Source organism: Psammomys obesus, unplaced genomic scaffold, assembly GCF_907164565.1.
Source record: "Psammomys obesus unplaced genomic scaffold, mPsaObe1.curated_primary_1811, whole genome shotgun sequence".
Classification (NCBI taxonomy): Eukaryota; Metazoa; Chordata; class Mammalia; order Rodentia; family Muridae; genus Psammomys; species Psammomys obesus.
Window position 1 is genome coordinate 396,840 of NW_026590110.1, and position 27,206 is coordinate 424,045.

Below are 27,206 nucleotides of genomic sequence, written 5' to 3' on the forward strand. Positions count from 1 at the left end.
AAAAAAAAAAAAAAAAAAAAAAAAAAAAAAAAAAAAAAAAAAAAAAAAAAAAAAAGAGTATCTCTCCTGTATACAAAAGACAAAAGATCTGAGAAAGAAATTAAGGAAACAACACCCTTCACAATAGCCACAAATAACATAAAGTACCTTGGTGTGACTCTAACCAAGCATGTGAAAGACCACTATGAAAAAAAAAAACTTCAAGTCTCTGTAGAAAGAAATTGAAGAAGCTATTAGAATGGAAAGATCTCCCATGCTCATGGATTGGTAGGATTAACATAGTGAAAATGGCCATCCTGACAAAAGCACTCTACATATTCAATGCAATTCCCATCAAAATACCAACACAATTCTTTACAGAACTTGAAAAAACAATTCTCAATTTCATATGGAAAAACAAACAAACATAAGATAGCATCTTCAACAAATGGTGCTGGTGTAACTGGATCTCTATATGGAGAAAAATGCAAAAAGATCCATATTTATCACCCTGCACAAAACTAAAGTCCAAGTGGATCAAAGACCTCAACATAAAAACAGACACACTAAACCTGTTAGAAGAAAAAGTGGAGAAGAGCCTTGACCTCATTGGCACAGGAGACAATTTCCTGAACAGAACACCAACAGCACAGGCTCTAAGAGCAACAATCAATAAATGGGACTTAATGAAACTGAAAAGTTTCTGTAAAGCAAAAGACAATGTCGTCATAACAAAACAACAGCCTACAGACTGGAAAAGGATCTTCACCAACCCTATATTTGACAGAGGTCTAATATCCAGAATATATAAAGAACCCAAGAAGTTAAACAGCAACAAATCAAGTAATCCAATTTAAAAATGGGGTACAGAGCTAAACAGAGAATTCACAATAGAGGAACATCATACGGCAGAGAAACACTTAAAGAAATGCTCAACCTCATTAGCCATTAGGGAAATGCAAATCAAAATGACCCTGAGATTTCACCTTATACCCATCAGAATGGCTAATATAAAAAACTCAAGTGACAACTCATGCTGGAGAGGATGTGGAGAAAGGGGAACCCTCCTCCATTGATGGTGGGAATGTAAACTTGAACAACCAGTTTAGAAATCAACTTGGTGCTTTCTCAGACAATTAGGAGTAGTGCTACCTCAAGATCCACCTATACCACTCCTAGTCATATATCCAAAAGATGCTCAAGTGCACAACAAGGACATCTGCTCAACTATGTTTTTAGGAGCTTTATTTGTAATAGCCAGAAGTTGGAAACAACCTAAATGTCCCTCAACAAAGGAATGGATACAGAAATTGTAGTACATTTACACAATGGAATCCTACTCATCTATTAAAATCAAGAAATTTGCGAGCAAATGATGGGATCTAGAAAAGATCATCTTGAGCGAAGTAACCCAGAAGCAGAAAGACACACATGGTATATACTCACTTATAAGTAGATGTTAGCCATAAAATATAGGATAAACATATTAAAATCTATACTCCTAAAGAAGCTAAACAAGGAAAACCCTAGCGAAGATGCTCAATCCTCATTCAGAAGGACAAATGTGATAGACTTCAGAAGCAGGAGAAGATAGGGAACAGGACAGGAGCCTATCACAGAGGGCCTCTGAAAAACTCTACTGATCAAAGTATCGAAGCAAAGGCTGAGACTCGTATCCAAACTTTGGGCAGAGTGCAGTGAATCTTATGAAAGAAGGAGGAGACAGAAGGACCTGGAGGGAACAGGAGCTCCACAAGGAGACTGACAGAACCATAAAAACTGAGCCCTGGGAGCCCTGAAGAGATACCCCAACCAAGGATAATGCAGAGAGAGGACCTAAAAACCCAGCTCAGATGTAGCCCATAGACTCAGTCTCCAAGTGGGGTCCCTAGTAAGAGGAGCCAGGGACTTTCTCTGGTATGAACTCAGTGGCTGGCTCTTTGATCACCTCTTCCTGAGGGGGGTGGGTACAGCCTTGCCAGTCCACAGAGGAAGACAATGCAACCAGTCCCGATGAGACCTGATAGGCTAGGTTCAAATAGAAGGAGAGAAGGACCTCCCCTATCATTGGACTAGGGAAGGGGCATAGAGGAAGAAGAGGGAGGGACGGTGGGATTGGGAGGAAATGAGGGAGGGGGCCACAGCAGGGATACAAATTGAATAAATTTTAATAAATAATAATAATAATAAAAGAAAAAAAAAGTTCAGATGCTGGAAAGGTCCCAGTTATCATAGCCTGCTTTGCTGAGTCATTATTAAGGCCCTGTCTGCATGCTGACCCACAGATTTTTTTTTCCTGCCCTCCTCTGTATTAACGGTTGGATCTCAGATGTTTCTTGTCATTTTACATGCTTTTTCTTACTGTCTAACTAACTCTTCCACAAGTTCTAAGATTTTGGATCCCAGGCAAGACTCTTACCGCATATCTAATTGGTCTCTTTCCCCAAGGCCTGACAACCAGAAGTGTCAGCATGACTAGACATTGTGCCTATCTTATCATCCCCCTTTTCCATTTCTTTCCTGCCAAATGTGGAACATACCACCTACATGTGGTTTTCACATTATAACTCCTTCCTCACGTGGCCAGGCTCTTTCTGAACAGAGAGGTCAACCTCAGTTGTTTGTCTTCTCAGCCACAGTAGGCTCTAAGCCACCGCTTGCATAGCCTGCCTACAGTGCTGACCCATACTTGGCTACTTTCAGGATAGTGACTGTGGTGGTTTGAATTGGTTTTTTTTTTTTTTTTTTCTTGATTTTTTTGAGGCAGCATTTTGAAACTGTCTTAGAACTAGCTCTGTAGACAGGCTGGCCTCGAACCCACAGAGATCCACCTACATGTGTCTCTGTAGTGCTGGGATTAAAGGCCTGTGTCACCATTGCCGGATAGCTGTAGTGGTTTGAGTGAGAATGGACTTCATAAGCTCAGATATTTGACTGTTTGGTCTCTGGTTGGTGAAACTACTCAGGAAAGGTTAGGAGGTATAGCGTTGTTAAAGGTGTGTTACTGGGGGTGGGCTTTGAGGCTTCAAAAGCCTATGCCATTTCTCTCTCTCTCCTCTCTTTCTCTCCCTTTCTCCCCTCCCCACCTCCCTAAACCTCTGTGAATGTAAGCCCCCAATAAACTCTTTTTTTTAATGTTACCTTGGTCATGGTGCTCTGTCACAGCAACATAAAAGTAAGTAGGATATTCTCATATTCTCTAGCCCAGTGATTCTCAACCTTCCAATGAATCACGTTGTCTGTTTTAGATAGCCTCAGGTGACCCCTGTAGCCCCTTAGATGGAGAACGGATGCTCTAGTCCATTAACTCTTTGAGGGGCAGCTTTGTACATAGAGTGGATCCCACTCACCAAAAGGCACATCACATTATACCGTATAGATTAGAAAGAAAACCTTGGATTCCCCTCAAGGATGTGCTACCCTTGGATATATCAGTTTTGGTTGCATGTCCTATCATGCAACTGTTCTGCCCAAATACATGCCAAAACCAAGAAAATATTAAAAAGTGAGAGTACACTTAGAGTTACCCAAACAGCAATAGTCATCATTTTTTAAACATCTCATTACATCTGTGTACTTGTGTGTGCAGTGGTCGTGGGGTGTGGGCATGCGTGTGCAACAGCCCAGATGAGGAAGTCAGAGGAAATTTGCAGTAGTCAGTTCTCTCCTTCCACTCTGTCAGGTCTGGGCATGGAATTGGGATTGTTAGGTAGATTAAGGCTGCTTTGCAGACATGATGTATTTGCAGGTCAGCAGGTCGATGAGCAGAGTAAAAACGACAATGAGAGGAACATGCTGCCTCTAGCCTCCACACCCTGCCAGAGACACAGCGCCCGGAAGGGATGGTCTCTCCAGGATTTCCCCTCCGTTCCCTTGGGGAATGTCTCTCTGGACACCTCCATGAAAAATGTTAATTATGGGAGTGAGACAGAGCTTCCCAGAGCTGCCTCCCCTCTTCTAAGGAGTAGGGAAAGCAGATTCCTCTGTTTCTTCTCTGGTGAGAAGAGGTGTCAATGTTCTCTCCTTCTCTCTCCCACTAGATTTTAGGATGTTCTCAGTGCAGTCACCAACTACCACCACAAAACTCAAGCATGTGCCCTGTTTGTACCCTCACAGGGCTCTGCAGTAACGGCCCCCACCTCCTCTGCCTCTGTACCCTCAGTCACCTGTGCTTCCTTTTCCCAAATCATTTATTTACTTATCTGCTGAACAGGATGGCACCCACCCCTTGTCTAATTCCTGGAATGCCTGGCTCTTATCTCAGCTACTCATTCCAGCAGCCAACACAGCCAAGTATTTTCGTCCTTTGTTAACCTTTCCCTCTGTCATTTCAAAACCACAGAATCCAGAACACAAGCAAGACGCCCACGAAAACTCCGTCTTAAAACAGGGGGCAGACATGAAGGTAAGCGTGTTACATTGCCCTGAGAATAAATGGTTTTGCAGTGCGGGTCACAGTCTAGAAAATCAAGGGAGCCTTTAAAGACATGCTATACAATTTACAACAGATTTGCCTTCTGAAAAGTCATCAGTGGTGTGTGTGTGTGTGTGTGTGTGTGTGTGTGTGTGTGTGTGTTATAACTGTGTTCTTGGGAATTTGTGCATAACACAAAGACATTGTGAAATTGTATTAGTGTGTACCTGTTTTAATGTCTGAAGCTAAATGATTTCAGACTTGCCTAGCTATGGTTATGAAATCACAATACTGAAGAATTTGAGTTTTTGTAATTCAACACCTCTAGCCACCACTACTTCACAAAGTTAAATGCCATGTCTAATATTTTATCTATGTGCCAATGCTGTAAAGTTGTCTAGAAATAAAGATAAGGCTTTGTATGTCCTTTCATCTTCCACAGTCTAGCATATAAAGCCAAGAACCTATAAAGCCAAGACCTTGGAGTTAGTCAGGTTTGAGTTAAAATTTTATATCATTTGCAAACTTTGTGACAGTGGACACTGCCTGACTTCCAGTCAAGGGAATATTAAAGTTAGTATATGAAAGGGAAATCGATTTTCACATCAATTCTGTCTCCACTCGTTTCCTGGAGCAGGAGTGGTCCAGAAACACACACCTGTAATCTCTGCACTCAAGATGGAAGAAAGCAAGACAATTCTGAGTTAGAGGCCAGCTTAGACTGCATAGTCAGACTCTGTCTTGAAAAACAAAACTATTTCTTAAGGCCAAGGATGTGATTCACTGTGTGACCAGTTGGGGGATATATATATATTCAACATTCGTGAGGCCCTGAGTTCAATTTCCAACCAAAAAGTACCAAACACTGAAAAGAAAAATGCATACACTGGTTTATAACCTAGGGATAACAGCTGACACTCACCTGCTGAGTGCCAGGCACCATTCAAATCACTCTGTGTATTTAACTCCTGTTACAAAGTTACATTTCTATGTGAAGAACAGGAGCATTTAAGTACATGCCCACAGTAATCAGCTAGAAAGTAGCAGAATCAAGACTCAAACCTAAGGAGTCTAGCCCTACATCTTCTTTTTATTAAAACTTATTCTGCCTGATGAAGATAAGTGAAGTTGTTTGTTTGTTTGTTTGTTTTTAAATTGGGAGAGGGATTACTTCCTTTAAAAAAATGTAAAAGATTGTGATTGCTAGATTGGGTGTAGAAAATGCCTGCCACATCATACATGTGAAGGCCAGAGGACAACTTGAAGGAGTCAGTTCTCTTCACTATATGGGTCCCACGGATGGAACTCAGGCCATCAGGCAGCAAGTGCCTCTACCTGGTGAGCCATCTTGCCAGCCCAGAGAACAGTGATTTTTTATTAAAAGCAGTGAGTGTTTTTATAAGTTATGTATATGATATCTGTCATAAAACATGCATGAAAGATTTCTGTGTACTTTTTATTTATTCCACCAAACATGAGGATTTCCATACCACCAGATATTGAATTCAGCATCAATACCTATAGTCTTGAAATTGAGGTTTTTCTTTCTTTCTTGCATTTTTAAGTTTGTTTGAGAAATGGTTGACAGAAAAGCCTTTGATAATCCAAGAAGTCATCCACTTTGAACTCCACCATTCACACAGGACAAAACAGAGGCAGAATGACATGAAGTGATTTCACATCTCAAATAGGCAGCCAGAGGAGATAGTTCTAGCTAGGACTGAGGTCTCCTCATTTCTGGTCTGACAGGAAGCATTTCTTCCTCCAACAGGCTAGTCTGTGGTGAGCCTGGATGCCACATTTACAGAAGGAGGGCCTGTGCATTCTTAGTATCCTCCATGGGTTAGACCATAGCATAACATGTTAAAAACAAACTCATGGAGTTGGAAATAGTTCAGTATTGAGCATATGCCCAGCAAGCATAAGGCCCCAGATTCAGTCCTCTCAAGGGGAAAAAGATGGAGGCACAATAAAACCTTTAGGGAGTTTATTTGATAAAGCAGCTGTTCCTAAATCAGGCAGAAGTAAGTCAGTGAGCCAGAGAGGGAAAACAAAGGGAACATTTTGTTAGGATAAACATATAAGTAAAACAAAAAAACATTTGCTTGGAGGCTGGGCATGGTAGCTCATGCTTATAATCACAGCTCTCTGGGGCTGTACACAAGAGGGTCAGGAGTTCAAGGCCATCCTCTGCTACAAATAGAACTGAAGACCAACCTGGGCTTCATGAGACCCTGCTGAAAGCAGTGAGGGAAGGAAGGAAGGAAACAGGAAGGAGGCAGCGGCAAAAGAAGGAGGCAAGGAGGAAGGAAAAGGAGAATAAAGAGAAAACTATTTGATTGGCTACAGTTATGTATTTGGTCTAGTTCCGTAGAAAGTCTATAGCTGCATATACTCGTTGGCTAATTGGTTGGTTTTGTATAATATAGGCATTTACAAGAAGAGCATACACTTTGTTTTGCCCGTGGAGCAGAGTTAAGGGCAACCGTGAAACCTGGCTGGCTTGGTCTGCTCAGGGCTCTCTTGGCTTTAACTGTTACATAAACAAAAACAGGTGGCAATGCTGCTCCATCTTGGTCTCTCCAGGCTTAGCTTTTAGACAATGCCCACTTTCATGGAGAACGGGGGCAGAAGCCTCAGAGTGGAATGTGTCCTTGTGAATAGCAATAAGACAGGGTCTCTCTGTGTAGCTCTGGCTGAGCTGGAACTCACTAGACCAGACTGGCCTCAAATCACTGAGATTCTCGGGAAGGCCTGTGCTGTCGCGCCCTCTAGCGTTAAAATGCTTGTCTCATCCTTCCGAATCCTCTTGGAGTTTCCCTCCAGGCTAACCACAGCTCAGAGGAGCGCTTCCTGCTGATGGGTTTCACCGACTGGCCCTCCCTGCAGCCGGTCCTCTTCGCACTGGTCCTTCTCTGCTACCTACTAACGCTGACAGGCAACGCGGCGTTGGTGCTGCTGGCCATCCGCGACTCGCGCCTACACACTCCCATGTACTACTTCCTCTGCCACTTGGCTCTGGTGGATGTGGGCTTCACCACTAGCGTGGTACCACCGCTGCTGGCCAGCCTGCGCGGCCCTGTGCTGCAGCTGCCGCGCGGCTGGTGCATGGCGCAGCTGTGCTCGTCCCTGGCCCTGGGCTCCGCCGAGTGCGTGCTGCTGGCGGTTATGGCGCTGGACCGCGCGGCCGCCGTGTGCCGTCCGCTGCGCTACTCCGCGCTGGCCTCGCCGCTCCTGTGCCGCACGCTGGCCGGCGCCTCCTGGCTCGGTGGCCTGGCCAACTCCGCGGCGCAGACCGCTCTGCTGGCCGCGCGTCCGCTGTGCGCGCCACGCCGTCTGGACCACTTCATCTGCGAGCTGCCCGCGCTGCTGCAGCTGGCTTGCCGAGACGGCCGCGGCGCCACCGAGCGCCAGATGTTCGCCGCGCGCGTGGTCATCCTGCTGGTGCCTTCTGCGGTCATCCTGGCCTCCTACGCCGCCGTGGGCCGCGCGGTCTGGGGCATGCAGTCCCGCGCCGGCTGGCGGAAAGCCGCGAGCACTTGTGGCTCTCACTTGACCGCTGTCTGCCTATTTTATGGCTCCGCCACCTACACCTACCTGCAACCCACGCATAGTTACAATCAGGGCCGCGGCAAGTTCATCTCGCTCTTCTACACGGTGGTCACACCCGCGCTCAATCCTCTCATCTACACGCTGCGAAACAAGGAAGTGAAGGGGGCGGCGCTGAGGCTCTTGCGAAGTGTGGGGAGGCGGCAGACAGGATAGTGACAGGGCCCAGAAATAGGATGCCCATATTGTTTGTCTTTGCATGAGAATCTGCAAGTTTTGTCCTTCAGAAGCCCTGGATTAGTAGAAGGAGACCCTTTCTCTTACCGGGTAGGGTTTGGATTCTTGGGGGGCGGGGGGGACCTGAAATAGATAAACACGCATATATGGTGGTGGGGTAAATGACTCTTGGGACTTTCCGTGAGAAAGGAAGCATGATGGACAAGGAGGGCATGTCCTCAGGAGAGTTTGTAGCCGGCCCTGTGGATTCCACATGGAGATAAGACGATGAATACCCTGGTACTGACCTTTAGTTTTCCCCAAGCTTACGAACAAACAAACAAAAAACATGAGAAATTCCATGGCCTCAGCTGTCAGATGGAGTCCCTCTGGTTAACAAGGAAGTCATGGGCCCTACCTTACAGAGATCCCTTCCAGAAACAGGATATGGTTTCTGTTTTAGTGGAGCCAGTCTCCAGCTATTGCAGACTTAGCCAGGTGACCAATGCCCACTACAGAACACTACAAAGACTGTCTGTAAATACAGGCAGTTGTGCTGGGCCTAAGCTAGGAATCCCATCTGCAGAATATGAAGAGGAAGGCATCATGATCAGGCTATGAGAAAAGCCTGCATCTGACCAGGAGTGAGACAGAGGAGCAAATAGAAGAAAGGTGGAGAAAGGGACTCCAGTTCCCAAGACAGGAGCAGCGACCTGCTGATGAAGGAAGAGCTGTCCGTCAGAAGAACCCAGAAGTCAGCTCCTTCCCTTCCTTAACCAGAGAAGAACTTTTGTTAGGGTTAGACACAGCAGATGGAGAAGATGCTAGATTTTATTTCACATCAAATATCTTGAAATTAAAAGATAATGATTGAATGAATTTATAAATCATTTATTGACTGTGATCCTATTACGGTAAAAAAAAATCATAACACATTATTTCTCTCTTTTTTTAAAGTAGGACTCAATTTGCTTCAGTAATTATTCATTGATGCACCTATCCCTGACTCCCAGGGAATTAAAAGTGTGTACCACCACACCTGACTAAGGTTTCAGTTTTTGCTCTCAGCAACAATCCTGCCACATGATGAATTATTATTAAAAACAAGGAAGCACAGACTTGACAAATATTCTTAATTCACTCACTCAGATCAAGTCTTTATTTCACTCTCATTATTTTTTTTATCTCACCCAGAGGTATGATTGGTAATAGCTAAAAGAAAATGGGCTTTGATCCTTTCATCACCCCATCCCCATAATCACCCCCCAATGCAGCGCACTGTCAGAAAGAGTAAAGTGCCGCTCTTGATGTTGTAGTCAGCCATGATCTTTCCATCTTCCAGCCTCTTCCCATTGCAAGTCACAATCTGATCCTTGGGGTTCACAGCTGTCTCACTCTTAATCATGTCTTTCACCTGGGCAACTGAGCTGGATCTTCGAACTTGGAGGAGGTGCCTTTGCCCTTCATTGCTTAACTCCACCAGAAACAGGGGCAGCTCCTCATCACTGGGCTTCACCACCTTCAGGGTGAGGTGGATGACTGTTTCCTTGTCGATTCCATAAGACGACAGTTTTCTCTGGGGCTTGAGGACCTTGGAGCCTAGCAAAAGAATCTGGTCCTGCACAAAGACTTTGGTTTTGGATCTGATATGCTCATTTATCTTCTTCACTTTGTCATTCTCACTGGTGTCAAAGGTCATCAATGGCCATTGCTCTGAATGGACAACCTAAGCAAAGAAAGTCAAGAGAGTCACCTAGAATGCCTGCTGCCCTCTACACCCTACTTCTCACCTTCACTTTTCTTCCTGCTTGGCCCTCCAGCTCCTTCCCAACTATCCTAATCTCTCCCTCTCTCAAAACTTTCGTTTGTATTATAATACAAATCAGAACGTTAGTTTCATTCCTCTTGAGATATATGTCCAATGTATGTCCAATGTAACTACCAATTTCCTACCTTATTAAGTTTCCTCTTTAAAGCCAGATATAAACACAAAAACATTACAAGGCTTCAAAAGATGTACACAGACTCTTAAACAAATCCAAAGCAAATTTCCAAGACTTGGCAGCCTCACAGGGTATTCTCAGGCATGCCCCATCCTCCGTGGCTAATTGAGAATGGACCCTGATGAAGTTACACAGTCTCCACACTATCACATTCCTATTAACGTCATCATTGGTATCTGATAATGTCCGTGTTGGGGTGATGCTGTGATTAGTGGCTAATCTGTATTTCTTGTATTTTTATATCTACTGTTATAGAACATAATATCCTCTTTTAATTAGACCAGAATCCTACTCACAGAAGATAGGAACTATATCTATGTTTAACTTCATTTGCTGCAGAATTAAGATGAGGAAGAATCAGTGCTGTAAACCCTCCTCACACGCCATTCAAAAACATCTTCCCAGCCTAGATGTTTCAGGTACTTCTTCAGCAGAGGTTTTGCCCTGGTTGTAAGGTCTTTGCATGGGAATCATATCCTTGTTTAATGAAATGTGTTAGGTCACTAGTAACTTAAGATAAATGAGATTTGTGAAATTTTTCTTTGGAGAGAAAGAGAAGCTTACGGTTGAGAACTCTGAAAGTTACTTCCTTAATTTCACATTTGCCAGCCTTATAAAGCACAGTACCACACCACTTCTCCTAAATGGGGCTGGCAAAGTGGCTCAGCTGGTTAAAAAAAAAAATCTCTTGCTACTAAGCCTCACCTAAGTTTGATCCCTGGGCCCTAAGTGGTGGAGGGAGAGAAGTGACTCCTGCAGGTTATCTTCTGACCCTGGCTCTACATATACATGCACATAATGCATATGACAAATACATAATAACGTATTTTAAAAGTTTAGTAAGTCAAATGCCCAACCTCTCTCCAGAGTACCCTCTTCCTATTGTGCAGTTATCAATGCCTGCCTTGTCTTCTGAATGGTTCCCACCCGACCCCTCACCTTCCATGCCACTGTCCCCTCTTGAATTGTGGAACTGTATTTCCCATGCAAGGAAATACTTTTCCTTCCCATTCTTCCATCAGACCCCAACTTACACAGATGCAGGACGCCATGTCTGCAATCGGAGGCTGAGTGAGAAAAGAGCCCTCACACCTGCTTATATGTGAGTAGCTGTGCTGGAAATCCCCGAGACTGCTGTGGGATTGTCCAGTTTACTAACAAACTTTGTTATCAAGAATTTACTTTCAGTTTTGTTGGGGTGGAGTTGATAATGGACACTCTGTGTACACAGACTTCTCCCCTTAGCCAATCCATCTGTACTCCTTTTTGGAACATAAAATGTCCCTTCTAGGATAATAATTTTTCACTGGTTGGCTATACCACTGCCCTCCCCCAATCCTGCCTTATTACTGCCCAGCCACTACTAATCTTGGCATCCCTGGCTTGATAACTTGTGCTGCTTGATAGCCCTCTCTCGTTGCCTAAGTGAACCTGAACTGCAGTCATGACTCGGTGTCCTGAGGTGCCACTTACTACATACATTGGGCTGTAGAAGTATGCGCCTCTCTTTTAACGTAGGGTTATAAAATTAGATAACTGGAGGCCATTCTTAGTGTCCCCCCAGAGTGTGCGCACGCACACATACACACACACACACACACACACACACACATACACACACACACACACACATACACACACACACACACATACACACACACACACACACACACACACACCAGCACAAAAATGCAAAAAACAAATAAACAAAAAACATAAAGACCATGAGGGGGGAAAAAAAGCCTTCAAATAAAGCAAAAACAAAACAAAAAAAAGTCCAAACACAAAAAAAAAATACTATTGAGTTAACTTTGGGTTGGGCAACGATGTCTGGGCATGAGGCCTGCCCTAGAGTACAGTTAATTGACACAATGATACTCCATTGGAGAAAACGGATGTCCCCCTTGCTGGGCAGTACCAATTGCAGATAGCTTCTTCAAGGCAGTACCCTGTGTCCATCCCCCCCTTCTCCTACTGAAGGATCTTAAACAATCTCATTCCATTCTAGGAGGTTCCATTTTGAAGAACTTGAATTACAGAGTACCTGTGTACAGTAAGGCAACTCAAAAGTTTACTCAAATGTTTCAATGTCCTAATGAAATTATGTTTGAAGCTCTTATTATATAGTCATTAGTTAAACTGAAAAGATTGTTAATGTATATGGAATAACATGAAGGGGGGAATTCCTTTAGAATATACTGGATGGCATTTGTTCTGCTGTCCTTACGATTCTCTCTCTCTCTCTCTCTCTCTCTCTCTCTCTCTCCAGCAACCTGTTCTCAATGAGTTAAATTTCAGCTTATGACCATTAGCTGCCACCATGGTCCAATAGGATCTCAGAAGTCTGAAGCATCATCAGTCTCCAGCAGAAAATGTTATCTCTGAAGGTGAATGGGAAATAGCCTTGCACTGATGTGGCAAAGAGGGCCTGCCAAAAGAGAAAGAATAAACTGCCAGACTTGGTCTGCAACAAGCTTCCCTTACTTTTAATTCCTATCTGTAGTCACTACTTTCTTATTTATTTATTCAGAATTATTTGGGCCAGAGCTGGACCATGAAACCCTAACAGCCCAGGCTTGGCAACCTGTCCTCCTTATGCCATGACAAGCAGAGAAAAGAGACTTATTCAAAGTGGTCACATTAGGGAAAAAAAGGACAAAGATGCCCGGTGATCCTTCAAGTGCATCTTCAGGTCCCTGACATGAGGCATGGGCTTATAACAAGCCAGGTGAACTTCTTACAAGGGGGTTTAGCTGAAGTGTGGTCCTTCCCATCATCATTATCTAGGCTCTAGTCTGTCCTGCATGGTGGTCTGTCAAGTAGAGAACTGTGTGATGTCTCTTTCCAAAAGACAAATGCTCCTCTCTTCAGTCTGGCTGGTACCAGATTGGCTGATATCAGTCTTCCCCCTCTCTGAGCATGAGACTCTAATTTGGGTGTTAAGAAGATCCATTGTTTTGATAGCTAAAGGAGGGGTATTGGTACAATTTTCTTGTGGGCTGTGTACAATTTACCCTTGTTTATTCAAATACTGATTTCTCCACCCCACTATCTGGTTTCAATGTGGATATCGCATGGTGATGTTTATTCTAAGCATCACCTGTCTCCATTTGTTCTCTGTGTTGTCAATAAAACAACCAGCCAATGCTGAGCAATGGAGAAAATAGGGTGGGACATCTTGGTCCGGAGGGTAGGAGAAAGAAGCAACGGGAGTAAGGCATCTGAGAGAAAGGACCTGGAAACACCAAGAGAGACGAACCGGACCTAGGATATGACTAAAAGCAACTATAATGCGGGAAATCTGAATGGAAGAAAGCTATGCAGGCTTGAAAGTTTAGGATGGAGTAACTATTGCCCAGCATTGCGCTCTAGATTAATTAAATACATCCTTGTCTCTGTGTGGCGATTTGGGTATACAGCTGGTTTAGGAATAACTGCAATTTAACTAAAAGATAAATCAATAAGAAATATTAATAATCAACAACAGAGGGGCATAGATATCTTTTTAGAATATTTTTGTTCCTGACAGGGTGTTTACATTTTCATGTTTCTCCAGGCAGGCCAGCGGGAGAGTAGATGGTAAGATGTTACTAACAGCTTCATACCATTTTCATTCTTTGTCCTTCTGTGTCAGTGAATGTCTGGGTGCCAGCATTTGCAGTCACAGATAGCAGGGACCTTTGATCAGAGCTGCCAGGAGAGTACAGTACCAGGTTTTTATTGCTAGAAATTACTTTTATTAGAGATGATTTGTGTCAGCTGATACTGCAGGTCTGTTTCACTGCAAGTCAGCAAGGCCAGCTTCATCAATAGAGTCCCTCCATTTTCCTGAGTCCATGGAGGGCTGCCTTCCCCAGCCAGTGAGCATGCCTTTCCCTCCAGCACTACCCACAACACAACGAAGGCAACATTGCCGCCAGGATTCCCTACCTTTTCCTTCCAGTTCTGGCTTATCCTCCCGTATTTCCTCTGAAAATCTTTTGAACTTTGTCTATTGCTATTTTGCTAGTAATAGAATCATCTGCTTGTCTGTCATCCCAGTAAGCACCAGGATTGTGTTCTTGTATCTTCAGCACTTCCAAGCTTGTTATCTGGAACAGAAAGAATAAATTAAAAAATTAATAACAAAAGTAACATTTAGTGAAAATTCGTATTTCAGAAAATTGCATAAGATTATTAAACATGAGCTCATTTGCTGTTTTCATATTCTGGAGACGTATTGGTTTCTATTGGGATAAACAAGACCAACCCACTACAGTCATGAGAGTACTAGCTAGTCAACAAGATCCCGTACACATCTTTGCTACTATGGTCCTTGGCTTTTAATCATATTATTGTTGCATCCAAAGAAAGGAAAGAGCAGAGAAAATACCCACTGCAGTTGGGGGTTTCCAGTAAGGAGTGACTATGAGGGCAAGTCTGGGATCCTTTTCCTTGGAAAAGCTACCTCAGGGGTTTCCCCACCAGAGAGGACTTAGATTCTGGGAAATGGTGTGTTTTCAAGTAATATAAACAATACATCTGGAATCTGATCCCTTCTCCTCTTCCTGTCCCTCTCCTTTTCCGTCACCTCCTTCTTATCATCTGATTCACTGATAAGAATGCAAGACCAAGAAGACTTGCACGAAGAAGTATTTATAGATCTGCAAACCAAGCAAAACTATATTAAGAACAAAAAGGGAAAATATTCTGAAATTCAGGATATGTTCATTTAACAAAAATGAAACTAAATCTAAATGCTATGAGCTACTTGAAGATATTTAAGAGCAAATCAGACCCTTGGAGTCACACTGACATTTTCTCAAATTACATTCAGAGTTAAGCTACTATTATTAACAAGACAATGTTTTTAAAGTAGTTCATTTCTTAAGAGATGTAATGTATATTTAATTTTATTATCGGCAAATGTTTTAAAACAAATATTCTAAAGTGAAGTTGTCACAGGCTAGCTGAATAATGTAACATTTTGGACAACATAGCTATGTAAATACACAAAACATATGAAAGTAAAAATACCCACTGCCCTGGGAAATGCTGTTGACTCTTTGCCTCTTAGACGTGTCGGTACGACCTAATACACAGAGGTTTTGTGTAGCTCATGATGGAGCTCTTGCTTACCATGCACAGTCTGTAGGTCTGGTCTCCTGCCTGGAAAAACAGAAAAAAGAGAAGGCTACAGGGATATTTTGGTTGGATTCGCTTTTAGGAATTTTGTTGCTATATTGTAGCTTTCCTGCTACTTTTCTCCACTTATATGTATTCTTGTAATAAGCAACCACTCTACCACTGAGCTATATCCCAAGCCCTGTTCTTCCAAATAGTTCTTATTATACTAATCATTTAAAAATATAAACAAAACAAGATAATTTGAACACAGGGAACTTCCCAGAGACTCATACTCCAACCAAGAACTATTCGTGGAGATAACCTAGAACCCCTGCACAAATGTAGCCCATGGCAGTTCAGTGTCCAAGTGGGTTACATAGTAATGGGAAGAGGGACTGCCTCTGACATAATCTGATTGGCCTGCTCTTTGATCACCTCCCCCTGAAGGGGGAGCAGCCTTACCAGGCCAAGGTAGAGGACAATGCAGCCATTTTTGATGAGAACTGATAGACTAAGATCAGAAAGGAGAGGAGAACCTCCCCTATCAGTGGACTTGGGGAGTGGCATGCATGCAGAAAGGGGAGGGAGGGTGGGATCAAGAGGGGAGGAGGGAGGGACTTATGGGGGGGATAAAAAAAAAAAGAATCACCGCAGAAAGCTGGAAAAAAAAGATAAACACATGAAAAAAAAAAAGTTGATCATGGTGACACACCTTTAATTCCAGTGTTCCAGAGGTAGAGGCAAGTGAATCTCTGTGACTTCAAGGCCATCTGTTTACATGTTAAGTTACAGGCCAGCCAAGGTATACAAAGAGACCTTGTCTTTAAAAAATTAAAAATAACTGTAAGGAGAGATGGTCCAGCAATTAAGAATGTGTACCGCTCTTGCAGAGGACCATATTGGGTGGCTCACAACCAGCTGTAACTTCAGCTCCAGGGATCCAAAGCCCTCTTCTTGTCTCTCTGGGCACTTGTATTCACATGCACATGCCTACATACAGATATACACACACACACATATATTTAAAAAGATAACTAAGCGCATGCTAGCTTCAAAATGAAGGAAGCAACCAACCATCCTACCCAGCTATTATGACTATGAATCACAACACTAGCATTGCATTATAACCTCCTTAGACCCTTATCCTGAACATTGCTTCTCAGAAAATAGAACCCATTGTGGAAGAGGTCACAGATACTTTGCAAAAGATACGTGTTTTGCAAGGGAGTTTCAGTGTAGTCATTTCCTAAGCTTCATTGTGATAGCCGTCATGAGAAAACGTTTTCCCAAAGTTGTGCTGTGTTTAAATATTCAAAATAAACTGTTCGGTGGCAGAAGTTTGAACCAGCCATGCTAATTAAGCCGTGCTGAACCGGATTTTCTTCTTGCCTCTTGTAGTTTTTCTCTACCAGAAGTGGAACCTGCAGGCAGCCCCACAGTACACCTTGGCAGTAGCCAACAGCGCTCCAGTTGGACCTAAGGCCCATGCAACAAGAGTAAAATCATGCCTCGTACTGGTAACCTACTCAACAGCCCAAGGCTAATGACATCATGGATCTTGGAGGAGAGCCTACAATCACTGCTTTACTAAACCAGAATAGTCCTAACTACATTCTAAATATTTGTCTTATACCCACAGATAAGTGCAGTCCTCACGCCTCATCAGGGAAACTTCCTTTTGCCACAGATATGACAATTACAGAAAACCACAACCAATCAAATGAGCCCAATGGATATACCTACAAAATGCTTCCGTACCTAAGGCTAAGGGAACGTTGCAGAAGAACTGCCAGAAAAGTTGTAAGAGCCAGAGGATCAGAAAGTTTGCTTTGAGACTGTGTCTCCTAGTAATGTAGAAGCTAGTCTCATAAAATTTCATCAGCATGACTGTCTAAACACGACCTGAACAAGGATATCAATAAACATGTCAAAGTAGACAGAGACCTCAACCCTACGTAAAGAATTACAAGCAATTCTGGGAGTAGGAGAAACAGTCTTCCTCAGGGAAGAGCAAACCAATTAGTTATAAAATAACAAATGATCAGCCTCAAAAACTTACACACATGTATCATTATACAATTACTTGTCTGTAGACTAAGAAGGCTATATTTAGGAATATGTATGCATCTAACAAGAATTAATGACAAAAGAGGCCGTGAAGCTGAAAGAAATCAAGGAGAGGTATATGGGAGGGTTTGAAAAGAAGAAAGGGAAGAGAGAAATGATGTAATTTATGTTAGAATCTCAAAAAAGAGATAATAATGAATGACAATAATTAGTAACTCTTTTTAAAGAAACTGAAAAGAGTTACTATCATCCACTATGAGATCCACTAAGAGTTACTATCATCCACTATGAGATCCACTAAGAGTTACTATCATCCACTATGAGATCCACTAAGAGTTACTATCATCCACTATGAGATCCACTAAGAGTTACTATCATCCACTATGATATTATTATGCTTAAAGTTTATATACTTGTTGTATGTATTATTTGTTGTATCAAAGTTTGTGATTAAAAATAAGTTTAAATGTTTTAATGTACATATCTTCTAACCCGGCAGTTCTATACTAATACTCATAGTGGATGAAATGAGAAGTATTCATGTTATTATTTGTAATAAAAATGAAGACAACAAATATCAAGAGGACTAAATTAATGAATATATAGAGAAGAATTAACTGAAAAAATCAAGTTTTAAAATGTGTATAACATGCTAAATGTGGAGAAAGCAATCAGCCATGGGTTTAACTGACTCTAGTTTTGTCTCTTTAGTTTCACTCTTTCCTGGTAAGAACTTGGATTCCAGGAAGGTCAGGACTGACTGATAAACATCTTTATGACAAGAAACTGAAACTACTCTCATGCTACTGCAAACTTAGTAAACTGCCTCATGATAAGGTCATGCTCTGAATGAGGTGGCAGCTGGTGTTGGGACAGCACTGTGAGCAACTGTTACCACCTGTGAGAACTAGGCAAGTTCTCCTGAAGCCTCTATAGAATCAGGGCTGAGACTACAATCAATAGGGCACTGGCCTGACCAGCCTCACCTCCTCTGTCCCTATATCTCAGCTCCTGCTTTGTTTCTTTTTTTTCTATAAAATCTCACAGTTTCTATCAGCTTTTTAAAGGCCATCACTTGTTCTTCCCACTTTTAGGCACAGTGAGATCTCCTTTTCTGCCGTTCACCAAAGCTTGTTTCTTTGATTGGCATACTGGTCAAGGGTTAGTTGATTGGAACCCTCAGAATTGGGCCTTTTGCTCTAAACCTCCTAAAGAAAAACAAATAGTCTTTATTTATAACAGAAGAAAGTGTGTATGCATGTTTGTATGCTAAAATTCGCATACGATACCTCAAAGTGAAGATATTGCCCTTCAGTTACCTGAGGTATAAAATGAGAGACTTACCATGTGCTCTGTCCTGCTGTTGGGGTTTTGAAGTTCTTTTAGCCTGCACATGACTTACTTAAATTAGATGGATAAATGGGTAAATGATTAGAAAAAACATAGAAGAATAGAGGGAAAGATGAAGAGAAATAGGAGAAAGGAAAGAGAAAGAATTAGAAAAAGAGGTAGAGGAGAAAGGGTAAGAGGGTAGAGAGGAGGAGGGAACTGGAGAGGGAGAAGAGATATATTTCTTCCTTGTTGCTGTTGCCTCAGAATAAGACTGGCAATAAGCTCTTCACCAATAGGAACTACCTTCAGTACTCATCACCAGTTGGTAGGCTAATGACCATCTATCTTTGGTACTGCTTTATTAATATGACAAAGCAACTTGGAGAAGAAAATATTTAGTTGGTGTCCTTCTCGAGCCAGGGTTTCACTGCAGGGTGCCCAGGCATTGATGTGTGCTGGTTTTGAAGACATGAAGCTCAGGTGAGGGTTGGGGGTGGGAGTCTGCAGGATCCCAATTCCACAGAGAGTGCTGGGGAGGAGGGGGCAAGGAGAGGTAGCTGTCTCCAATACAGCTCTTTAAGTAATACAGCCCTTTGAGTGACAGCTCTTCCAGTGATGCAGCTCTCTTTATTGGGGCGGGGAATAAGGGCTGTAGACCCCTTGGGGATGTGGGTAGGAAATTTTGGGTGAGTGAACATCATTGACTGGGCTGAGATGCTGTGGTTGCTTTATTTGCATGGAGAGGAATTCCGGGTGCTAGGCTACATGACTACCTCAAGAATTGTGAGGGTGGGAGTCTCAAGACTACATGCTCCAGGGCATGCGTGCACAGAACAGGGAGGGAGAGATCCTTATTCTTGCCAGTTACAAGTTGAGATTTGGGGGTTTGGATACATCTTGATCTCTCTTTATCTTCAGGCTGGTTTCCCCAGTAACACAGTCCATGTGCCCCACAAGTTTGGGCTTGCTTAGAGAGTTAGTCCATTGTCATCAGAGTGATGAACATGGTGAAGGCATAGTGCTGGAGAAGTATCTCAGAACTACATCCTGAACTCCAGGCAGCAGGCAGAGGTGGGGGGGGCAGAGATAATGGGCCTGGTATGGGCTTTTGAAACATTAAAGCCCACTCCCAGTGACACGCTTCTTCCAAAAAAGCCACACCTACTGGAACAGGGCAATATCTCCTCCAACAAGATTACACCTAATCCTTCCCTAACAGTTCCACTAGCTGAGGACCACGCATTCAAACATATGAGCCTATGAGGGTAATTCTCATTCACACCACCACATAAAAAGCTATTTGCTAAACCAAGAAGAAACAGAAAAAAAGAAAAAGCCAGGCAATGGTGATGCAACCCTTTAATCCTAGCACCAAAGGCAGAGGCAGGCAGATCTCTGAGTTTAAGGCCATCCTAGTCTACAGATTGAGTTTCAGGACAGCCAAGGCTACAAAGAGAAACCTTGTCTCTAAAGAAGAGGAAAAAGAAGAAGGGGAGGAGGAAGAACAGCTAACAAAAACAAAAACACTCATGGACAAATGAAAATATAAGAAAATTTTGGTGGAACTGGGGAGATGGCGCAGTGATTAAGAGTACTTGCTATAGTACTCAGAGAGGCAGAGGCAGGTAGGTCTCCATGGGCTTGAGACCAACCTGATCTACAAAGGTAGTCCAGGACAGCCAGGGCTAAACAAAGAAATCCTCTCTAAAAAAAATTAAAACCACTTGGTCCTCTTGCAGAGGACCTGGGTTCAGTTCTCAGAACCCACATGGTGGTTCATAACCGTCTGTAACCCCAGTTCCATGGGATCTGATGCCCTTTTCTGGTCTCTAAGTGCACTGTATGCTCATGGTACACAAAAGTATATGTAAACACGTATACTCGTAAAATTAAAATAAATAAATCTTTTTAAAATAAATAATATTTTGCAATAAAAATAATATAACTTTTTAATCCATAAATAAAGATGAAATTAAGACATTCACAGGAAAAAATGATCATTACATTGGGAAAAACAAACCAGACTCAGAAAGATAAATATTGTGATTTCTCTTATATTAAGAATTAATATTTACATTTATGAAAAGTTTAAACAGGGAATTATGAGAGAGGGAAAAGGTGTAAAGTGCAAGGAAATGAGAACAAGAGAGGGTAATGGGATATTTATGACATGAAAGCTGAAGGGATAAGTATTTGTGAGAAATAATGTGTAGTGAAAGTTTTTGGTTTCTTCAAAAGCACAAAAATAATATGTTTTTGTTTGATTCTTGGATGTGAGTGTGGGGCTGCTTCAGACTGTCTACAGTAACTATGATTTGCCTCATGTTCTATCATTGGTTTGATTTTTTTAATTGCAGATAGTATCTGCAAGTATATGACATTTGGAATTCTGGGGGCATTTGGGAGGGTATATGCTGGTTGTTGTGAAAGGGGCTGTGTTGATTGCTGCTCCTCCTGATGTTGCTGCTGTTGTTGTTGGTTGCTGTTGATTACAATTTGCTACAGTTTTTCAAAAGGTCATAAGCAAAGAAATGAAATTCTGTTGGGGAAAAAAAAAATCAGCCCTGCCTGCCTCAAAGAAGCCAATGCCCCTAATCAGCAGGAAGTAGTCTAGTGATGATGACCCCTTTGACCTCTACTCTTCTTATTCTCCAATCTAGTGCTGAGGGTTTGGAAGGGTGGAATAAAGGTGGAGAAGGATTCTAATAAAAGATCCCAATAAAGTAGCCAAAAAGTAGTACCAGACATAAGGCTAAGCAGAATGAGAACTCTGGTTTAGAATGCCATAGAGGAAACCACAGAGAAAAAAAGAATATTTTGTTTCAAGACATCAGCAAAAGGTTTATTGTGATTGCTGCCATTAGGATATCCCCTGCTTTGCTTCCAGGGAGGAATTTTCTTCCTATATTCTGTCTCAAAAAAGGTTGGGAGAATGGCTGAGCAATTGGAAAAATTGCAAGAAAAAAGGGAAGAACGCTAGAAACTGAAATGGGAAAACCAAAAGGGCCATTCTACTCTCTCATTTCTGAAAGGGTTGCAGAGTTGGCTATGCAACTGGAAAAATTGCAGGTAGAGGTGGAAGCACTTGAAAAGCAAGTACCCTGGAAAAGGGAGAAATAAAAAGCTTAGACCCAGTGAGCAGGAGTTTCACCTCGGAGAAAGGAGGGAAACAAACTGCACAAAACAGATCTCAGCCCTGCCCAGGACCATGCACTTTTGGTTTCTAGTCCCCACAGTCCCTGGGCAGGACGAGGAACTCGGCATGTGGCCAAGAAGAGGAGGAGACCTGGAAGGGAGACAGGGTCAAAGAAAAGCTGAAACAGACCATTTTGAAAGAAAGAGTTACTACTGAACCAAGTCTGCCATCAAAGACAGAGAAGGGGCAGCCTGGAATTACTAAATCGCCATTGGTATTCACAGTAATTGTACAGCACATGCCCACCAATGGTGCTGACCACGAATATGACAAAACAGGGTGGTGCCCGGAGAAATGACACGTCTGAGGCTTTCTAAAGAGGCTATGATTTTTCTGTGGCATGCATTCGCCTTATGTAAAACAAATCAAACATTTTGTTTACAAATTCTAATTTTTTATTTAGAATTAGTAAAATTCTAAAAATGCAAAATGGAATTATTCCCCAAAATTGGAAGGGGGTGGTAAGACCTGTGCTAGAAGCTGGTCAGCAGTTACAGTGGTCAACGTGGTGGAGGGAAGAAGTCACAAATATTAAACAAGGGAATAGAGCAAAGGGAATGAATATCGTCAAACATCAGTTGCTTGGTGAAGGGTGGTATTTTTTTTTTATCTACAAGAACAGATTTGATTTAATGATGCCACTATAGAACAATGTTACTTAGTGGCTTTAAGAGCTTGGAACAAAGTTGAGGATTCCTGGAAAGGTCCACCTCATTTACTAAGATTATACAAGGCTCTGGGGAAACCTTCACTGACCTTTTATAAAGACTGGTCTCACCTGTGAACAAAGGCTGTGTCAGACCCTAATGCAAGGCAGGTGTTGATAGAGACCCTTGTGTTTGGGAGTTCAAATGCTGGATATAAAAGAGTTATTAAACCATTAAAAATGCAAGCAGCACCAGTGGATAAGTGGATATTGGTTCTCACAAAATCACACTACTGTCATAGGACAAGCTATTGCTTGTCTCTGATATCAAAATACCCAGTGCCTCAATTGTGAGACATCCATTCATTTACAAAGAGACCGTGACCAAGCTACTAAAGATCTCAAAATTCCCAGTGTGTTAACTGTGAGAAATATAGTACTTTCCACTGAAACAGTGAATGCACCTTTTCTAGGAGCAATGGTTGTTAACATTATTTTTACAAAACTATGTTTGTTTCTCAGTTTCTCTCTTAACCCAACTATCACACAAGTAATTGAGACTCCATTATATTATTTCAACAAGCTCCACAACACAAGAACTGGGCAATTTTAACTCTGTTCTTAGCCCGCTAAGCTAATTTGGCTTCCCTCCAGCATGCCTGCCCGAGATACTTGCACTTTGTAGATTTCCTTGCTGAGCTCTCTCTTGGTTCCTTCTGGACATCTGCCCATGGCTGAATCTCCTACTTCCTCCTCTAACTCCCCTCCCCTGGCTGGCAGGAAGTCCAGCCCTATTCTCTCCCCTGCTCAGGGCATATCAGGGGACAATTGGGAACAGTGATTACACAATATTGGAACAGGAGATTCTCAGAACAAGAACTGCAATCGGATATGGGGGTGAGGGTACAGAAATCAGCATTTGAATTACACAATAACCTTATGCCTACAAATGGTTTTCCTAAATATTAAACACAAAGAACACCTAGGCTTCCTGAAGTATACAGGCATTGTGGCAAGGAATATCACTGAACCAATGAATATAGGTCCAAGAGCGCTATCCAAGGCAGTTTCTTGCTATCAGAAAATGAAATGGGAGACCCTGGCAGCTTGAGTCCCTGCAGCAAAAAAATACAAGCCATTTCCTTTTTGTCAGCCAAGAAATAGCACGCAGTCAGAAAAACAGCAACTAAGTATTGCCAATCTCATGCAAGAAAGTGCTACTGTAGGCAATGCTGCTCTAGACTTGGCAATTTATAACTCTCTAACAGTACCCAAAAGTCAATGTTGCAAAGTAACCACTGGGATTTATGGTCCTTTCCCTTCAGAAACAGTGGGGATGGCAGGGAAAGAGCAGGTGACCTCCCAGGGACTCACTGTGCATCCAGGAATAACAGATGGGGATTTCAAAGGAGAAATAAAAACTATGGCCTATGTAAAAAAATACATTCAAATTAATTCAGGTGATATGACAGTTCAGATGCTACTGTTTCCCTGTATTAAAGGCAAAGCTACTCCAGTAGAAAGAACAGGATGGTTTAAAAGTGTAGGGGAAAATGTGTTCTAGCAAACAGTGGTTAATGATCAGAGACCAAAATTAAAATTGCAAGTAAATATTGTTGAGATAGAAGTTTTGGTGGATACAGGAGCTAGTGTAACTATCATTTCTCCCCAAATCTTGAAATTTGGAATGGCCACTTCAAAAGGTTTATACAGAGTTTTTAGGAATTGGAAGGCTATCTCAAATAAAACAAAGTATGTGATGAGCTAAAGGTCAAACAGGAAAGTCAAGACCTTATGTGGCTGACATACCATAACTTTATAGGGAAGGGATCTTGTACAACAGTGGAGTACTCAGTTTAATATTCCTGCAATTCCAGAGACAGTTCATGATGAAGTTAGGGGGGAAATGGTAGATGTCCCTGGAGAAGGTATTCATATGTGTCATCAATTGTTGTGCCAATTGTCTAAACACAAGACATTATAGGGATTGAGCTTCCAAAGGAAGGCCATTGCTGAAATACCAATGGTTTTATCCTTAAAATGGTTGCCTGACAGGCCTGTATAAGTAGATAAATGGCCCTTAACTAAGAAAAAATTACAAGCACTTGAGCAGCTGGTACAAGAGCAGCTAGAGACTCAATATATAGAAGAGTCTACCCACAATGAAGTTTTCCTGTATTTGTTATAAAAAAGAAATCAAGAAAATGGAGGGTATTAACAGAGTTAAGGACAGTGAATAGAGTAATTCAACCAATGGGTCCTTTACAGCCTGGAATTCCTTCACCTTCTTTATTACCTAGGTCATGACCTAAGATAGTAATTTATTTAAAAGATTGCTTTTTCACAATCCCCTTGCATAAGCAAGACAGGGAAGGGTTTGTTTTCATAGTACATATGTATAATAGTGATTCTCCACAGGGAATGTTAAATAGTCTAACTTTATGTCAATATGTATAATATTATACGTATGTATAATAATATTTACATCAATGTGTCAATATTATACATATGTATAATAATGATTTTCCACAGGGAGTGTTAAACAGTCCAACTTTATGCTAATATTTTGTGAAACGACTGCTAGAAATACTTTGTAGGCAATTTCCTCAATCCATTACTTACCATTACATAGATGATATTTTGTTGACTGGTTCTGATGCAGATACTTTGGAGAAAATGTTTAAGGAAACACAAATAATTCTGCCATGCTGGGGGTTACAGATTGATCCTGAAAAAATGCAGAGAGGAGATTCTGTTAGCTATTTGGATTATAAAATAAAGTCTATTAAAAAATTCAACCACAAAAATATATAAATCCATAGAGATCCAATTCTTAATGATTTTCAGAAATTAAGGCGTGATATTGGCTGGCAAAGGCCTACCATTTGTTTCAAATGTTACTAAGAGGTTCAAACTTACACAGTCCAAGATGCAGCAGAGAAAGAGTTAACTCTGGTAGAACAGAGATTGTGAGATGCTTATATTGAGCAATTAGATCCCAGACTTGTGTTTTGGTTATTTGGTTATTTCAACTCATTCTCCTACTAGACTCATTATGCAAAGGGAAAGCAGTATTATAGGATGGACTTTGATAGCATATAAACAAAGTAAAAAAAATTAAATACTTAGAAAAGGTTTGTGATTTAATCATAAAAAGTAGAATAAGACTATGTCAATTGTTTGGAATTGACTCAGCTGAAATCATAGTGCCTTTTACTAATGCTGAGATTATGTCATTATGGGTAATTAATGAAGATTAGCAAAGAGCTTGTAATAACTATTTGGGAGAAATTAACAACAAATATCCTAAAAGCATCTTTGGTTTACAAAAAGAGCTAATTGGATTTTCCTACATATTGTTACAGGAACATCAATTCCTGAAGCACCTACATTCTATACTGATGCAAATAAGTTGGGAATGGCAGGCTGTAAGTCAGGCAAAATAAGCAAAGTAGTTCAAAGGCCATATACTTTGGTTCAAAACTTAGAGTTGTACGCAATTCTTATGGTATTATTGGATTTTCCTGAATCTCTTAATGTAATTACTGACTCTGAATATGCAGAAATAGTTTTTACTGCTGAATTTATTCCTGATAATTCAGAATTGACCTTGTTATTTATGCAACTACAACAGACAACCAGAAATAGAAACTATCTATCATATATCACCCATATTTGGTCTCATTCAGGCTTGCCAGGTCCACTAGCACAGGAAATGAGGAAATTAACCAACTATTAATAGGAAATGTGTTAGCAGACTCAAATTTTCGTGAAAAACACCATGTTAAGAGTAAAGTTTTAAAGAAAACTATTTCTATCACTTGGCAACAAGCCAAGGACATTATAAGAAAACATCCTACTTGTTCTTTGTATAGCCAAACTCCATTACTCACCAGAAATAACCCTAGGGGTAGCAAAAGAAATAAAATCTGGTAGGTGGGTGTTTCACTTTGCAGAATTTGGAAAACTAAAGTGTGTACATCATACTATGGATACATATTCAGGGTTTCAAAGGGCAACTGCTTTGAGCTATGAACAGGCTGATTCTATAATTACACATTTATTGGAAGTAATGTCTATTATGGGGTACCTGCACAAATTAAGACTGATAATGTCCACCCACACATCTCCAGTAAGATGGAACAATCCTTTGCATGGTATACCACACATTCCTACAGGACAAGCAGTTGTAGAAAGATCTAACCGTACTTTAAAAGAAATTCTTCTAAAACAAAGAAACCGCCCCCCCCCCCCAGATAGACTACATAATGTTTTGTTAACTCTAAACTCTTTGAATGCTAATGAAAAAGAAACAACAGCAACTGAGAGACACCGGATTGTAGAAAAACTGTGGAATTGAATCAACCTATATATTAAAAGGATATGTTAACATCAGAATGGAAACAGGCAATAGTTTTGAGTTGGGAAAATTGCTTTTCTTGTTTCCACAGGAAATGAAGAGCTGTGGATATCATCAAAACTTATAAAGATTAGAATTGAGAAGATGTCTCTTGAAAACCTTGACCACTGATATGAAGAGCTTTTAGTTCACTGAAAATGTCTCTGTTCATAATTTCTCACTAAACACAGTAAATTCAATGACTTAAAATAGAAAAGGGAAAATGTAATGAGAATTTTTGGGTTTCTCTAAAAACACAGAAATGTTATGGGGGGTGTGGGATATAGGCTTCTTCCGAT

General features: G+C 41.5%; 2 protein-coding genes across 6 annotated transcripts; one reads left to right on the forward strand and one right to left on the reverse strand.

Annotated features, from left to right (window-relative positions):
* Positions 1 to 7,183: 7,183 nt before the first annotated feature.
* LOC129676228 (putative olfactory receptor 2I1) lies at positions 7,184 to 8,158 on the forward strand (the record flags this gene model as incomplete). The annotated part of the gene is made up of 1 exon (XM_055606556.1): positions 7,184 to 8,158. A coding segment is annotated over one exon (975 nt), but the record flags the coding sequence as incomplete, so codon positions are not given.
* Positions 8,159 to 9,294: 1,136 nt separating this feature from the next.
* Ubd (ubiquitin D) lies at positions 9,295 to 23,238 on the reverse strand. 5 transcript variants are annotated; one of them, XR_008720054.1, is made up of 4 exons: positions 23,181 to 23,238; positions 15,280 to 15,305; positions 14,092 to 14,252; positions 9,808 to 9,884 (listed from the first exon to the last, which is right to left on the reverse strand). XR_008720054.1 is itself a non-coding variant. In XM_055606537.1 (3 exons), the coding sequence occupies exon 3, from the start codon at positions 9,855 to 9,857 to the stop codon at positions 9,417 to 9,419; it is 441 nt and encodes a 146-aa protein (XP_055462512.1). In that variant the 5' UTR covers positions 9,858 to 9,884; positions 14,092 to 14,252; positions 15,280 to 15,778; the 3' UTR covers positions 9,295 to 9,416. The 5 variants fall into 5 exon arrangements, 3 of the variants coding, with proteins under 3 accessions (XP_055462512.1, XP_055462511.1, XP_055462510.1); XR_008720053.1 differs by lacking the exon at positions 23,181 to 23,238 and adding an exon at positions 15,980 to 17,523 and having other exon boundaries at positions 15,280 to 15,309; XM_055606537.1 differs by lacking the exon at positions 23,181 to 23,238 and having other exon boundaries at positions 9,295 to 9,884; positions 15,280 to 15,778.
* Positions 23,239 to 27,206: the final 3,968 nt, after the last annotated feature.